Raw genomic sequence first — 17215 nt, forward strand, 5'->3', positions numbered from 1 at the left:
AATATCCCCCCCTGGTAGTGCCCCCAGTATTAATCCCCCCTTGTACTGCCCCAGTAGTAATCCCTCCCCTGGTACTGCCCCCAGTAGTAATATTCACCCTCTGGTAGTGCCCCCCTTAGTAATACCCCCCCTGGTAGTGCCCCGGGTAGTAATAACCTCCCCTGATAGTGCCCCCAGCAATATCCCCCCCTGGTAGTGCCCCAAGTATTAATCCCCCCCTGGTACTGCCCCAGTAGTAATCCCTCCCCTGGTACTGCCCCCAGTAGTAATATTCCCCCTCTGGTAGTGCCCCCAGTAGTAATACCCCCCTGGTAGTGCCCCCAGTAGTAATACCCCCCTCTGGTAATGCTCCCAGTAGCAATATCCCCCCCTGGTAGTGCCCCCAGTATTAATCTCCCCCTGGTACTGCCCCAGTAGTAATCCCCCCTGGTAGTGCCCTCAGTAGTAATACCCCCCCTGGTAGTGCCCCCAGTGTAGTGCCCTGGTAGTGCCCCCTCTGGTAGTGCCCTCAGTAGCAATATTCCCCCCTTGTAGTGCCCCCAGTATTAATCCCCCCCTGGTACTGCCCCCAGTAGTAGCCCCCCAGTAGAGAGAGATGTAATAAAAAAAATTAAAAAAAACCACTTACCTGAAACCCCGCTCCTGGTCCCGACGCTGCTACTGGCTCCTCCAGCCGCTTTGCATTATGGGAGAGACGTCGTCATGACGACGTCTCTCCCATTACCCACTGCGGGAGCCGGAAGATGGCTCCCGCAGTGGGAGCAGCAGCAGCCGATGAGAGTCTGACAGACTCTCATCGGCTGCTGATTACAACAAACACACTGCTGCCGGCACCGGCGCCTGTGTGTTTGGCACTGTGTAGTGCTGACCGAACTCTCTCCGGTCAGCGCTACACACACAGTGCAGCTGTCTCACAGAGACACAGTCTGCACCACGGCCCGCATGGTACGCTACTCAGCTGGGAGCGCTTATTTATAGATATTGTCCAGTGGTCTTTTTCAAAGACAGTTATATCTCCTTTCATAAGGTGTAGGTTTCTGGGTAAGTGGGATGGTTAGGTCTTCATCTTCTGAAATAGAACCCGTGCACCAAGGTCACCCAACAAATAGTAATCAGCCTTTCAGTAAAACCAATTACATTTATTTAGAAGAAAAAAAATTAAAACTCTGTACTTACATTAATAGTAATACAGCTTTCTGCTGAAAAAACACATCTATTTTCAAATACCCAATGCGTTTCGTCAATATTTTGACTTCATTGGGGGGATTTTTACTATCCTGACCATCGCGACCATCATCATGGCCCCTCGCTATGGCTGTGGGTGGTCACCCACAGCTATGCGAGCGGCCAGGAGGCCGTTCTGAAAAACCAGAGGGACGGCCCTGATTCAGAGTGAGCGCTCTGTTAGAGCGTCCGGCACTTGAATCAGGCCCAGAGTGAGGTCTGGGAAAACCTCTTTCCATTTGGCCAAAACCCCTGGAATCCATTCCAAATCTATTGTAGGATGAATGGATGTGTATATGTAAGAGGAAGAGAAGGATCCCAGAGGTCTGAGGCATAGCGCACCATCCAATCTACAGTGTTTGTCTTCATCAGTCAGTAATCATAGTATTTTTTGAATGTTACTCAGCACTTGTAGGTAGGGGAATAACAGTATACTAAGATATGGAAAGTTACTTTGTAGCTGACTGGGTGTATAAGGCTGTAATGTACAGACATCTAGAAACTGATACAGATATTTCAACCCTTGGAGAGACCAGTTTTTAATATATTGTGAAGAATGACCCTCAGAAAAGCCAAAATTTCCCACCAGTAGGAGGAGAAGGGAGTGGGAAGGAGAGACCTTTAAAAGTAAGCGGAGCTGCCTCCACGCACTGCAAGGGGCACAATATCACTAACTTCTTATAGCATGGAGGAAGCCTGAGTATGTAACAAAGCAGCAAGGTGTATGCCAGGGCTAAAGGCTTGTTCTAGTGAAAAGGAAGTGTAAGTTAGCCTCGCTGACCCAATCCATGGAGCGGAATAACATTGTTTAAACCTCCCAAATCAGTGGTTTGCTGTAGTTTAAAAAGAGAAATCCTAGGGCGCTTATTGGCCCAAATGAAATGTTGCATTTCCTTTTTATCATTTGTAGATCTTTTTTCGATATAAGGATGGGCAACATTTGGATCATATCTAAAATACGAGGGAAGCTAACCATTTTACTTACATGACATCTGCCTATATAAGAGAGGGGTAAAGTGCCCCATTTGCGGAAGTGCGTTAATGTCTGTGTCAGAAGTTTGATAGTTTTCAGAATAGAGATTAGAAAGATGTGAGGGGATCAAAATGCCCAGGTATTTTAAAGTGGAATTTGCCCATCTGAAAGGGAAAGTATTTCCCTATCCCAGTCGAGCGTCAGGGTGAAATGCCAGGGCTTCTGTTTTAGTGGTGTTGATCTTGAATCCTGCTATAGATGCAAAGTCTCGCAATTTATCTATTAATAAAGGAACAGCTTGTTTGGGGTTATGGAAGTATAGTAAAAGGTCATCTGCGAAAGCGGAAACTTTAATTTCATGGTTATCTATGGTTATGCCTTGCCAGCCAGATAACTGGTGGAAATTACGAATTAATGGATCTTTTGCTACAGTAAAGAATAAAGGTGAGATTGGGCAGCCTTGTCTAGTCCCCTGATGGAGGGATTGATTCTATTTTTAAAATTGTACTTGTATATTTTCATTATCCAATTGCTTTCTGCACAATATTTCTGATATTTCCATCTTGACTTATGAGATGGTGTTTAAATCATTTCATTCTGTAATACTGTCAGTCTCTTTCAGTCGCCTGGTCCATCTGTAAAGATTTTTAACATACAAAATGCTCATATTGTGACGTTACAGACTGGTTGGCATGTTGGCAATAGTCGGCCTCTCTTTCACGCCTGGGTGTCCAAGACCCCCACTACAAAGTAAAAATGGTGAGGCCATAACTATGTACAGCCCCGGCATGCTCATGCCAGTAAGAGGACCTGTTGGAATGGGCATTTTATCATAGGGGGGGCCTGTGTGCAATCTGTCGGCCCCCTCTCCACTAGAAGTTATCGCACAAGCCCATGCACTGAAGATTATGGCACAGTGCTCAGTATCTCGGAGAAAATGGTAACAGTGCCATATTTCTGAATAAAGTACCAGAAATTCAATGTGTGCAGAGTGTGCAGTGTACCCCCCCTTGACTCAAATACCCGTGCTGTGCATTGTACATCCTATACACATTATAGATATATCCTAGAGAACTGTAATCTGTCAGAGTAGAGACCTGCAGCTGGCAGAAATTTGGTGTCTTGCAGGAATTTAGACTGGATAAAGACTAAGCAGGGAGCCGAGGCAGCGGTTCCACTGTTGGAATGAGGCATGAAGGGCCCCCAGGGGGAATACAGTGACAGAGGTGTCCACCACGGAGGCTTAGATAACCATTAGAGAGTGAATGATTTGCACGATCTCCCCCTTTCCTGCTCAGCCTGTTGTCCACCAGGGAGTCTCTCAGCACTGCCTCTGCTTGGTCAGGCCAGTACCAACTGCCATCAAGTGTTACCAACTGTTACTCTCCTCCACCAACTGCTACCAACTGTTAATTCTCCACCAGCTGTTACTCGCCTACATCAACTGTTACTCTCCTTTGTCAACTGCCATCAACTGTTACTCTCCTCCACCAACTGTTACTCTCCTTCAACTGCTAAAAACTATTAAGCTTGGTACACACTAAAAGATTATCTGTCAAATCTGGCTGGTTGGAACGAAAACCTGGTAATGTATTGCCATTTGCTCCCATACATTACCAGATTTTCCTTCCAAGCAGCCAGATTGGACCGATAATCTTATGGTGTGTACCTAGCTTTACTCTCCTCCACCTTATATACCCTCTGTCCAGTGTCTGGTCCGATACCCACTCTAGAAGGTTTTTCTTACAGCATATTCTTTACTCATGCACTCCGAGCATAAATAATGACAACAGACTCAGTAGCTGAAATAGTCTATTTCATCCGCTGAGTCTATTGTTGTCATTATTCATTCTTGGAGTGCGGCACGTTGGATTATATATATATATATATATATATATATATATATATATATATATATAAATAAATGAGGGTTACAATAGTAAATACTTACAGTGCCTGTATATAGAGCCAGATTAAGGAGAGGGTGTAAATGTCTTCATAATGGGCGGCATCAGAAACAGGTGCTAAGGTCCTGCTGGCATAAACTGAAATACCTGATCTGCCCCCAACCCTTCAAGGGGCACCCCAGATCAGGTATTTAATTTTATGCCAGCAGAGACTTAACACCTGTTTCCGATGGCACCCATTATGAATACATTAGCTGCACTCAGGTGTATGATGGGAATCCCAGTCGGGACCGCCCACTTTGTTCATTCGGGCTACTAGGGGTTAATTCGGGCTACGAAGTGCAGCATCAAAACAAACTACTGCTTCATGTTGTTCTCCAGTTTCACCAGAATGCAGCATATAATGTTCGGCAGGTACAGGAATGGGGGGTGCAGGAGGAGGCAAGTAGAATTTAACATGCGGTGGGTTCTTTGTCGGAGGGGGATGTGCAGAATATGCCGTGCAACAGTATTTTGGGGGAGGTGTTGAATACAACATGCAATAGGTACTTTGTGGGGGATTCAGAATATATCATGCACAGATAATTTGGGGATGGGTACAGTATGTATGTAGGTGGCCTGGTGGCCAAAATTCTGGAAACCTTTTGGAAAATGTGTTTTTTTGAGGGGGGTTTAATTGCGTATAACTGCATTATTTTTAAAGAAAATCCTATGAAAGTATATATCACTGGAAAGATAATTTTATACACAATATAATGCACTTCAACGCACTTTATTTTTATTGCATAAAAAGTTATAGCTAAATAAAGATATGGAGCACATTTGTTGCCACCAGAATTGATAGTTAAACATCTTATTTAGTTGTTTGCTTATCACTAAGTTGGGCGCTGTTTTTTAATGTGTTTTTTTACTGTAATTTCTTGAAGTAAGCTGTGTAATTTATATAGGATGACAAGCAAAGTAATAAGAGTTGACTGGTCACCTAGAAAGAGATACAAAATAATTATTTTATGTGAAGAAGGTAACTAAGGAGAAGGCATTTTGAAACTGTGGAATAGTTATCAACAGATTCGGGGCCGGATTCATTACGAATCGCAACTGCGATTGCAATAGCGATTACGCACACAGTCTCACTGATATCATATGCTAATCCATTGTGATTACTATGCCATTGCAGAAAGACATGAGGACACCCACCTTACTTTACACACATCCGTAATGTTTAGCAAGACTGCAAAACCATCGAGTACAATCGCAGCCCCACGCACACTTGCACAATCTCTGACCTTCCTCAGAAATTGCTAACTTCATCGCACGCTATGAGTACTCAAGCTGCGTATGGCATCGCAGTGGCTATTTTATGCACACCCCTGCAACAGCGTTCAAACGCACTGGCACGCCTGCGTTTCCTCGACCACCCCCTCGTTACCACCCCAAAACGGTGCTTCCTGTCAATCACTCTGCGAAATCACTGTGATCACAGTCCCGATCGTAGTGGCCGGTTTGCACACGCACACTGCGATGCATACGCATGCGCAGAACACAATTGACCAATTGTGTGCATAATCGCAGTTGCGATCGGTAGTGAATCATGCCATCAGTCCATTCAAAACCAAACTGGTAAACGTATGAAAAGATCCACAACACCATGCTGTGATGATTTACGTGAATGCGGTGTAAACATCAGTGCCAGGACTGTTCCATGCAGACTTCAATATTTTAGATTAGACGTCAGAATTCCAAGGAAAAAGCTGCTTTTATCTCTCAAACAAAGACAGAAAAGATTAGTTAAATATAGAAGAAATTGGCTGCGCTTTCAAACAACACTGTCAGTTCCATATAAATGAATAATAAAATAATTTATTACTAAAAGGACATAATATATGTATGTAATACACAAACAGAAAACACAACATAAAATAAATGATTGCATCTAAATTAAAATCTTAAATATATTTTGTTTGTGAAAGACAATATAATTATGTTGTTTGATTGTATTAAAAATTTTTTTTGCATGTGTAATGTAATGTCTATACTCCAAGAGAAGAAAATGTTCACTGAATGTATGAAAAGCGTCAATTGATTGTAATCCAAGGTGTTTGAATGACCAATCTATTCTCAGAGGTTATATTTGTTGTCAGAGAATACCTCTGCTTGATAGCAATAGATTTTAACTATAGAATCTACTACGTCTGATATTAAGTGTTTTTGGTTATCCTGCCGACATAAATGAAAGTTATTGAGTTCAATAAATAGAAATTAGCTCACCCACTCTGTCGCTGGCACATGGTTTCTGTGGAATATCTCCTCATCAGGTTGAATTACCTATAGATAAAACAGTGGCAGATACACTGATGAACATAGGGAGTTTCACATATATTCCTCTGTTAGTGAGATAATGTACCCCTTGGTCATCTGTCATCAGCGGGATCTCACATTGGAGGGTATGAGGATGGATAGCCGGTAAAGCCTCCGATGTGTGGGGGCCATGGCCAGCTCTGCTGTTGTCCTGCAGCCCGTTAGTATGTTAACAAAAGGGAGTTACACATATGTTCCTCTGTTAGTGAGATATTATACCCCTTGATCGTCTGCAGGGCGTCTGTGATCAGCTGGCTCTCACAGAGGAATCTCACATTGGAGGGTATGAAGATCGATATCCGGTAAAGCCTCCGATGCAAAGGAGCACTGGCTGGCTCTGCCGTTGTCCTGTAGCCTGTTAGCATATGCAGTGGGGAGCGCTGGTAGCTGGCAAGGATTGTTCCACCTCGTGCTGTGATTAATTGTTTCTATTAGAAAGGTTGCTCAACACGTTTCCGTGTGCTCACACACCTTCGTCAGGATCGTATTTTTTATTAATGAGACAATCTATTGATGAGGTCATCATTCATTTGCATAATTAAGACCATTTTCAGCTGTGGAATAAGACACAGCCTGACACAAAAAAAACAGGTTTGGAGCACTGTTTTATAGTCTGCAGAACTGTGAGAAAAATATGCAACATTGTATCCACTTTTAGTGTTCTATCAATATGTTGCAATCAGAAAGTTATACAATTTCAAAAACCAGAAAAGGAAACATCTTAAGAATAAATATCTATATTACCACATTGCAAAATAAACATCCAATTTATTGTCATGATTGACTCAAATTAATATAATGAGACTATGGTCTAAAAAAACGAAACACAATTATTGAGCACCACTTTATATTCAATGGGATTGTAAAAGTATGTTTTTGTTATATCCTGATTAGTTCATAACGTGCAGATGCTTGTAGCGATTTCCCCACCGATAGAACCGGAGATCTGCAAATACACAGCGGATCAGAATGGCACCAAACATGATCTACTTATTATGTACTAAACCATAAATATCATACTGTATAACATGCACTTCACATATGCGTGGTGCGTTTATTTGTAGAGTGCTTATGATAAACAGCGCAACTGTGCGTAATGTGCAGTGTTTATGCATGTGAGTCTATGTGTGTGTGTTTTATGCATGTAAGTCTATTTATGATGGATTTAATATATATATATATATAAATATATATTTATATTTTATCCCTTACTAACATATTTTTAAAACTATAATGCAAGGTGTCACAAGCAGCTAGGTTCACTTTCAAGCAGGATGGGGACCCCCAGCTGATTGTCGTTGCCACTGCGTCTGGTAAGCAAAACCTCTGACCATTGTTAATTCAGACAAAATCAATTGTGCATATCAATGTCTGGGTTATATTTCAATTGCCACAGCCACACTTGTCTGTATGCGGGGCTTCCCAATTTATATGTAAAACACTCACAGTATCCTGGTGTATTGTTTTTTAATTACTTTTCTCAGACATGTATACAGAAGCTGTTTCTTGTTACTAACTAAACCCTGCATGAATATTGTGTTTGTCAGTGTGAGAGTGTTGTATATTATTCACTATTTAGTGTTGTGCGAATGTGTGGATACGTGCGCACACTGGGTGCGTGCACACGCAATGTTACATCATGGATTGTACCAACATAAATCGGGCAGCGGATGACCAAATCATCCGATAACAGTTGAATGCGGTCGTATGCAATTATTCGACTTCGACATTTTACTTGTCTATCTTATTATGATATATTAGATAACAATTGCATTTAAAGCGGCAGGGTCAGAATATAATAATTTAAAAAACATACATGAATCTAAGTAATTTTGCAGTTAAAACTAAATCCTTTCAGTTCCGATAGATATAAAATCTTCTAAGTTTGCTAGCAATGAAGAATCTATGAAATAGTAAAGGAGAGGAAAGGAAATGAAAGAGATTTTAATATTTGACTTTAGTCTTCAACCATCATGTTGTAGTTAATATACAGAAGCAACTAAAGAATTTGATATGATAGAATGTATGTAAATTATTGCAATAAGTCAAGGTATAATTACAAATGTAAGCGTAATGATATGGAAATTGAATCATATATTTATTTTGTGATAAAATGTACCATGGAATTAATATTTTTTTTGGGGGGGATATGTAGAGGAAGGGAAAAATTCGGTCATATGCGATATGCTAATAATCTGAAAAAGCCAATTTGAATTAGGCTCTATATATGAACATATTTTAGTCTGGCTTGAAACAGACAGGGGTATGGACCTAGTAAATATCCCAGGCAACCCACAGGAACCTGTAGTGTTAGCTGGAGATTGTATATCAAAGACCGTCTCTGTAATATCATTGAGACCTTCAGGATGTAGTGTGTGCATTTTATAAATCCAGTATGTTTCTCGGAGGCAGAGACGAGAGTATCTGCCTCCTCCTCTAGCAGTATACGGAATGTGTTCAATACCTATAACATGTAAACATTTGAAATCTCCTTTATGTTGTTGAATACAGTGTCTGGATACCGATTCAGTTTCTTTTTTAAAAATACACGTGGAAATTTCATTGTTAACTATAGAAAGGGTGATATCTAGGAAATTGATGGTTTGCGAACTATGGGTGCTGGTGAAGGTCAAGTGAAACAGATTAGAATTGAGGAAAGTGGTGAACTGATCTATTGACTACTCATCTCCATCCCATATAAAAAATAAGTAATCTATATATCGCTCGTAGATGACCAGGCTTGCTCCGAACCCACCATCCCAAATGAGTCTCTTCTAGGAGACCTATGTAGAAGCTCGGAGCGAACCTGGTCCTTATCGCGGTCCGACGGGTCTGGAGATAGTGTTAGCTATTGAAAATAAAATAATTCTGAGTAAGTATAAAAGTAATACTGTCCAAGATAATTAATTTTAAACTATGATTGATGGTTTCGTTTGTATCGAGAAAAAAATTGATGGCCTCTACACCTAGGTTGTGCGGAATGTCGGTGTACAAGGCCTGTACATCACATGTGAGAAACTTATATGTGGGTAATCAATGAATAGATTGTATCTTGTCTAGAAATTGCATGGTATCTTTGATATGTGATCGTAGGGAGCTGGCCAGGGGTTGGAGATGGGAGTCAACAAAAAAAGTAAGATTGGAAATTAATGAACCTATGCCCGATATGATTGGGTGTCCTGGGGGATCGGTGGTGGATTTATGAACTTTGGGAAGATGGTAATATGTAGTTGTAACTGGATGAGGAGGAAAAATAAATAGGTTTCCCTAGATATCACCCCCTCTTCTAGTGCTTTGTTTAATAAAGATTTCAATTCTTTCTGAAACATGGGAGTGAGATCCTGTTCTAGCTCTTTGTAAAAGTTTAGATTTTTTAATTATCGATATGCTTCACTCAGATAATCTGTTCTATTCTGTATTATTAGCCCCCCGCCTTTATCTGCGGCTTTTGTATTATAATTGATTGATGTGACATCAGTTGTTTAAGGGCCATTCTTTCAGGACCTGACAGATTATCTGAGTATTGAGGTTTTTTGCTTTCATGGGCGCACAAAGTTTTGAAATCCTCTAGTGTCGTTCTGTAGAACACATCTATTTGAGTACTTTTGCTATGTGTTGGAAAAAAATCTCGATTTTCGTCTGAATGTATTGTGTTCTTTAGGAACCTCTGTGTTGTTAATGTCATATATAGCCACAGGGGTTACTACTTATGTGGGGAGGAGTGTATTGAGAATATCGATATAGGGATCATCTATATCTAAAATAATTGGTTGTGTAGATTCTTCTATTTTTATTTAGTTGCTCTTTTTGAGAGCAAAAAATCTCTTCCTACAGAGACATCTCACAAAACGGTTTAGTTCCGTGAACAGTTCAAATAAATTTGGTATATTGGATGATACAAATTTTAATCGCTTCATTAACAATTTTATTTGTGTATCTGTAAGAATTTTATTATTATTATTGTTTATTTATATGGCGCCACAAGTGTTCTGCAGCGCCTTACAAGGTACATAACCAAAAAAAAGTGACTTACAGTATAATACAGTACAATGAAGGACAAGGACATGGATAATATACATTGATACATAGGTGGCCATAACACCCAATTAGCCCAAAGCATAGGCACCAAGTGTTAGGTGTCCTAGTGGTGAGTAAGAAGTAGATGAACATAAAGTAAGGAGAAGCACAAGAGGGTAGCGGGTCTTGAGAGCCCGTTTGAAGGATTGTAGAGGTGGAGAGTCTGATGGGGAGAGGGAGAGAGTTCCAAAGGTGGGGAGCAGCACGGGCAAAGTCTTGGAGGCGGGAGTGGGAGGAAGTAATCAGTTGGCATGAGAGGCGGTGTGCATTTGTTGAACGAAGAGGACGGACAGGAGAGTGAAGGGAGATGAGGTCAGAGATGTAAATGGGAGAGGCGTGTGTGAGGGCTTCTTAAGCGAGTGTGAGAACCTTGAATTGAATTCTGAAGGGGAGCCAGTGGAGGGCTTGTAAGAGAGGGGAGGCAGATGAAGAGTGTTTGGAGAGAAAGATAAGTCAAGCTGCGGCATTGATGACGGACTGGAGCAGAGAGCGATGGGAGTTGGGAGGGCCAGATAGGAGAAGGTTACAATAATCCAAGCTGGAGATGACCAGTGAGTGTATTAAGGTCTTAGTAGCATCCTGGGTGAGAAAGGGTCTGATCCTGGAAATATTTTTAAGATGGAAATGACAGGACTGTGAGAGGTTCTAGATATGTCGTTTGAAGAAGAGGGAGGAGTCTAGCACTTTGGGGCTAGAGGAGATAGTTGTGCCATCTATTGATAAAGAAATAGTGGGAGGTGAGGTTATGTGGGAGGGTGGGAAGATGATCATCTCAGTCTTAGACATATTAAGTTTAAGAAATCGCTGGGACATCCAGGAAGATATAGCAGAAAGACAGTTGGAGATACGAGTGAGGAGAAAGGGAGAGATGTCAGGGGAGGAAAGGTAGATCTGAGTGTCATCAGCATAGAGATGATAATGGAGGTCAAAAGAGCTGATGAGTTCACCTAGAAAGGATGTATAGAGGGAGAAAAGGAGTGGTCCAAGAACAGAACCTTGGGGAACACCTACTGTGAGAGGATGTTGGGGGGGAAGATAAGCCATGAGAGGAGACAGAGTAGAATCGATCAGAGAGGTAGGAGGATAGCCAGGAGAGGGCAGTGTCATGTAGACTAAGGGAGTGAAGGATTTGCTGCAGGAGAGGGCGGTCCTCAGTGTCAAAAGCAGCAGAAAGGTCAAGGAGAATGAGTAGAGTGTAGTGGCCTTTAGATTTGGTAGCAAGGAGGTCCTTGCTGACTTTAGTGAGGGCAGTTTCTGTGGAATGGAGAGAACGGAAGACAGACTGAAAATGGTTAAGGAGGGAGTGGGAGGAAAGAAAGTTGGTAAGGCGGTTGTAAACAATACGCTCAAGGAGTTTGGATGCAAAAGGGAGGAGAGAGATGGGTATGTGGTTGTTGGCCAGAGTGTTAGGATCAAGAGTAGGTTTTTTAAGAATGGGGGAGACAAGGACATGTTTGAATGCAGAAGGGACAGTGCCAGATGAGAGGGAGAGATTGAGGAGGTGGGCAAGATGGGAACAGGCACAGGGTGAGAGGTAGCAGAGGAGACGTGAAGGGATAGGGTCAGGGGGGAGGTGAAAGGGGGGGAAGGACTGGATAAGGGCCATGACTTCCTCTCCAGATACAGGGAAGAAGGATGTTAGTGTAGGTAAAATGGAAGGGGAGGGATGACCCGGGAAAGGAGAAGGTGAAGTGCTGGGGGACTGGTGGGATATGATATCCTGACGTATGGAGTAAATTTTAGATGTGAAGTAGGAAGCAAAGTCAAGGGCAGAGAGCAAGGAGGGAAGGCGAGGAGGGGGTGGGCAGAGGAGGGAGTTCAGGGTGGTGAAGAGACGCTGTGGATTTGAGAACTGGGAGGGGATGAGGTGCTTGAACTATGACTGTTTAGAGAGGGAAAGGGCAGCACTGTAGGATGACAGCATAGATTTGAAATGGAGAAAATCTGCCTTAGAGCGTGACCTTCTCCACTGCCGCTCGGTGGTTCGTGAACACTTTTACAGATATCTGGTGCATTTGGAATGCCAGGGTTGAAGTGTGGATCTGCAAGGGTGAGTAGTGATAGCCGGAGCAATAAAGTCAAGAGCAGAAGTAAGGGAGGTGTTGTATAGGGAAGCAGCTTGTTCAGGGCAGGAGAGAGAGAGCAAAGGAGAGAGAAGCGAGTCAAGTAGGGAAGAAAAGGATACGGTGTCGATTACCTCAATGTTATGCCTAGTAATAGTGGCCTTAGGAGGTAGAGGGGGGGAAGGAAAGAGCGATAAGTTAAAAGAGAGAAGGTGATGGTCAGAGAGGGGGAATGGGGAATTTTAGACGATAAATTATAAATGTCTTTCGGCTTTATTAAATTTTTGCATTTTTCTTATGTGTCTTATTTACTCCTCTGTTTCCTCTCCTTTGTCTCTTGACCTTTTTGGTGTGGGGGACTGTAAAGGTTCGTACCGATTTTTTAGGGAGAATGGCCCTTGTTTCTGATAATTTGTGTCTGTGTGATTTGACTTTTGAAAAGGGCGATTTTTTTGGTTAGTATATAAATATATTTTTTGGGGTCTGGCGCCCTGTCATTTCAATGGACTTAAATTTGTGTAATTGGGTTGTTTAGTGGTAGGACGAATTTGTGATTTTATCTCTTCTGCGTGTAGAATGGGTTAAATGAGATACGATCACTATGTGGATGGACTAACACATTCTCTTGGAAATCGTTCCTTTGATGTTGTCTAAACTGTGAAAGAGATTATCTATTTGTTTTTTTCTTCTTGTAAGTGTGTATTTCTTTATTTTCAGAATCTGTACAGTCCCTTAGAAAAGATTAGAATGGGCTAAATAGCATATTACTTGGTCAGCACAATGGAACAGTGTCATCTGGAGTGATGAAACCAGAATGTCCATATTTGGTAGTGATGTTATGAAATATGTCTGCAGAAGAATTGAAGATTTGCCACCTGAGTGCACAACACCTACTGTGAAGCATCCAGTTAATGTTATGCTGTGGGGATGTATGATAGCAAAAGGTGTGGGACAAATTTGTGTGATCAATGACACTTTAAACTGCAGCAAATACATCAGTGTCCCGCAGTGTGGGGGCGGGGGGCAGTTGGGGGTGAGCACACATCACTGCTCTGCATAGCACATGCGTACAGCGTCTATTTACAGTGCAGAAAGAGCCTGAGCATCTGGGAGAGTGCTGGGCACCCCCCTGCAGTGACGGAAACGGGAGTGTTGTTAGGCTCCACCCCTTTACCCTAGATTCCGTCCACATTCCTGACGTGGGTGCGCCTTCGGCGCACCAAGGGTCCCGACCCACTGGCCACCAAAGTTGGGAGGTATGTAATTGCAGCAAAAGGCTTTCAAACAAAGTACTAATGAATATTTTGCAAAAGAAAGAAATTTACTTTCCTACAGTTTAGTACGTATAACTGTTTTCAAAATGTAAAATTTTGATATAAAATTCATTGTGTTATGTTGTATTATGTTATAAATGAAATTGCCATTGTAATGATGTATGCTCTTTGGTATAATACTAAAATATATTAGTGCAATAAGCTGTTAAACTTCAAAAATGCAGATTTTCCAAAAGGTTTCCACAATTTTGGCCACTAGTGTGTGCATATGTGTGTGTGTGTATATATGTGTGTGTGTATATATGTATATTATATATATACAGTCAGGTCTATAAATATTGGGACATTGACAGAATTTTCATATTTTGGCCTCTATTCACCACCACAATGATTTTGAAATGAAACAAACAAGATGTGCTTTAACTGCAGACTTTCAGATTTAATTTGAGGGTAATTACATCCAAATCAGGTTAACGGTGTAGGAATTACAACGGTTTCTATATGAGCCTCCCACTTTTTAAGGGGCCCAAAGTAATGGGACAAACTAAACAATCCTAAATCTAACTTTCACTTTTTAATACTTTGTTGCAAATCCTTTGCAGGCAATTCCAGCCTGAAGTCTGGAACTCATAGACATCACCAGACGCTGGGTTTCATCCCTGGTGATGCTCTGCCAGGCCTCTACTGCAAATGTCTCGGGTCATTGTCCATCTGCACTGTGAAGCGCCGTCCAATGAGTTCTGAAGCATTTGACTGAATATGAGCATATAATATTGCCCGAAACACTTCAGAATTCATTCTGCTGCTTTTGTCAGCAGTCACATCATCAATAAATACAAGGGAACCAGTTCCATTGGCAGCCATACTTGCCCACGCTATGACACTACCACCACCATGCTTCACTGATGAGGTGGAATGTTTTGGATCATGAGCGGTTCCTTTCCTTCTCTTCTCTTCCCTTCACTCTGGTACAAGTTGATCTTTGTCTCATCTGTCCATAGGATGTTGTTACAGAACTGTAATGGCTTTTTTAGATGTTGTTTGGCAAACTCTAATCTGGTCTTCCTGTTTTTGTGGCTCACCAATGGTTTACATCTTGTGGTGAACCCTCTATATTCACTCTTGTGAAGTCTTCTCTTGATTGTTGACTTTGTCACATATAGATCTACCTCCTGGAGAGTGTTCTTGATTTGGCCAACTGTTGTGAAGGGGTTTTTCTTCACCAGGGAAATAATTATTTTGTCATCCACCACAGTTGTTTTCCATGGTCTTCCGGGTCTTTTGGTGTTGCTGAGCTCTCCGGTGCGTTCTTTCTTTTTAAGAATGTTCCAAACAGTTGATTTGGCCACACCTAATGTTTTTGCTATCTCTGGTGGGTTTGTTTTGATTTTTCAGCCTAATGATGGCTTGCTTCACTGATTTGACTGCTCTTTGGATCTCATATTGAGAGTCAACAGCAACTGATTCCAAATGCAAATGTCACACCTAGAATCAACTCCAGACCTTTTACCTGCTTAATTGATAATGAAATAACGAGAGAATAGCCCACACCTGTCCATGAAATAGCTTTTGAGTTGATAGTCCCATTACTTTTGGCCCCTTAAAAAGTGGGAGGCACATATTGAAACTGTTGTAATTCCTATACCGTTCACCCGATTTGGATGTAATTACCCTCAAATCAAATCTGAAAGTCTGCAGTTAAAGCACATCTTGTTTGTTTCATTTCAAAACCATTGTGGTGGTGAATAGAGGCCAAAATCTGAAAATTCTGTCAATGTCCCAATATTTATGGACCTGACTGTATATATATATATATATATATATATATATATATGTATGCATCATAGCAAACAGACATTATCTGATGTATTTCAGGGATCACAGACAAATAATGCATTTGTTTTTGACATATTGTAATTGCAATTTTTTTTTTCAACACAAAAGAAAATCCAGTTGATTTAAGGTTGTGACCCTAAAACACATCAGATAATGTCTGTGATGATCACTGAATTCATGTAATGTAATATAGCAAAAAAAATATTTATGATGTGTGGCTAGATTGGCTAGATAACTCAAATAGTTTTTTATGGGATTTTATGGTTAGGGAGGGGTTAAATAATGGTGAAGAAATGATTTAATGTGGTAGTCCCCTAGGATGCTCTCTGTACTGTATGAGGGACGTTAAAATGCCCAGTGTATTATATGACATTTACTGGTTTGCTCTCTGTATTGTATGGCATACAATGGGATGGTCTTTGTATTGTAGGGTGGCTACTGAGATGCTCTCTATTTTGTATGGCAGCCAAAGGGATGCATTCTGTATAGTGGGCTCCTTGTCTTAAGTGCCCTGAGTACCCAGAAGTCTTAAATCGGCTCTACATCCTCGTACCAGGTTGATAACAACAATACACTATAGTGAATACACCATAGTCCTGGGAATGCAATATAATATAACATATGTACAATAATTAGGCATATGATGGGGATCCTGTCTATATATACCACATTAATGCACTGTACATCTGATAGGGGACCCTGGTACTGACCGACCAGTGTCTAAAACATAAGGAGAACTGGATTAGGTCTTGCAAAAGCCAAATAATTGCCAATTATAAATTCAACTGTGTGAAGCTATTACCACTGGAATGACTTAATAAAGTAGGTTAGTGAATGAATGCAGTCCTTTAATGCCATTCCAATCGCTGGCAGGAATGATCTTCATTATGTTAAAGCTCAGAGCCAAAAGGAGGAGGGGAAGGGTTGTATAGTGGCCATCTACTTTGACTGGCAGGAGGGTGAAGCTTGGTGTAGTTTCTATAGAAGCGAATCAAGCACCCATGCATTCTGCATTTCTTATTGTTCTGATTTGTATTATAGGGGCTGCTTAATTTGTTGTACCTTAGGGAAATTTCTGCATTGTTGTAAACTGTAAAATTGAGAATATGGCTCGAAAAAGACAGAGAGGCAGCAGAATCATGAGAGAGGCCGCTTGGCAGATTAACTGCACATGTCCTACCCTCAAGAAGTGAGTCAGTACCTTGAAAAGGAGCTACAGTAGGTAGTGTTTATTTTAAGGATGGCTGGATGGATAGATAGGACATTATGCAGTCAGTTGCATGTCTGTTAGCTGCATTTAGCCTGGACCCTTTGGAAACAATGCCAGCAATCACTAAACATCATTTTCTACTGATAGAGTGAAATCGCAGCCAAGAAGCAGGCACTGGAGATCACTAATGCAACTTTCAATGTATGCAAAGATGACCTTATTAAACTGAGAGCAGAACAAGAGGTAAGTGTTAATAACTGTAAGTACCACTGTGTTATTAATGTCTCATGAAT

General features: G+C 41.4%; 1 protein-coding gene across 1 annotated transcript in view; it reads left to right on the forward strand.

Moving 5' to 3' along the window:
* CALCOCO2 (calcium binding and coiled-coil domain 2) overlaps positions 1–17215 on the forward strand; it is a 199930-nt gene that overhangs the window by 91947 nt on the left and 90768 nt on the right. The window contains exon 12 of the mRNA XM_088442773.1: positions 17070–17165. Within this exon, the coding sequence (XP_088298899.1) occupies positions 17070–17165 (96 nt within the window). The remainder of the gene's footprint in view (positions 1–17069; positions 17166–17215) is intronic.

The sequence above is a fragment of the Taudactylus pleione genome, unplaced genomic scaffold (assembly GCF_031769625.1).
Source record: "Taudactylus pleione unplaced genomic scaffold, aTauple2 ptg000317l, whole genome shotgun sequence".
Classification (NCBI taxonomy): domain Eukaryota; kingdom Metazoa; phylum Chordata; class Amphibia; order Anura; family Myobatrachidae; genus Taudactylus; species Taudactylus pleione.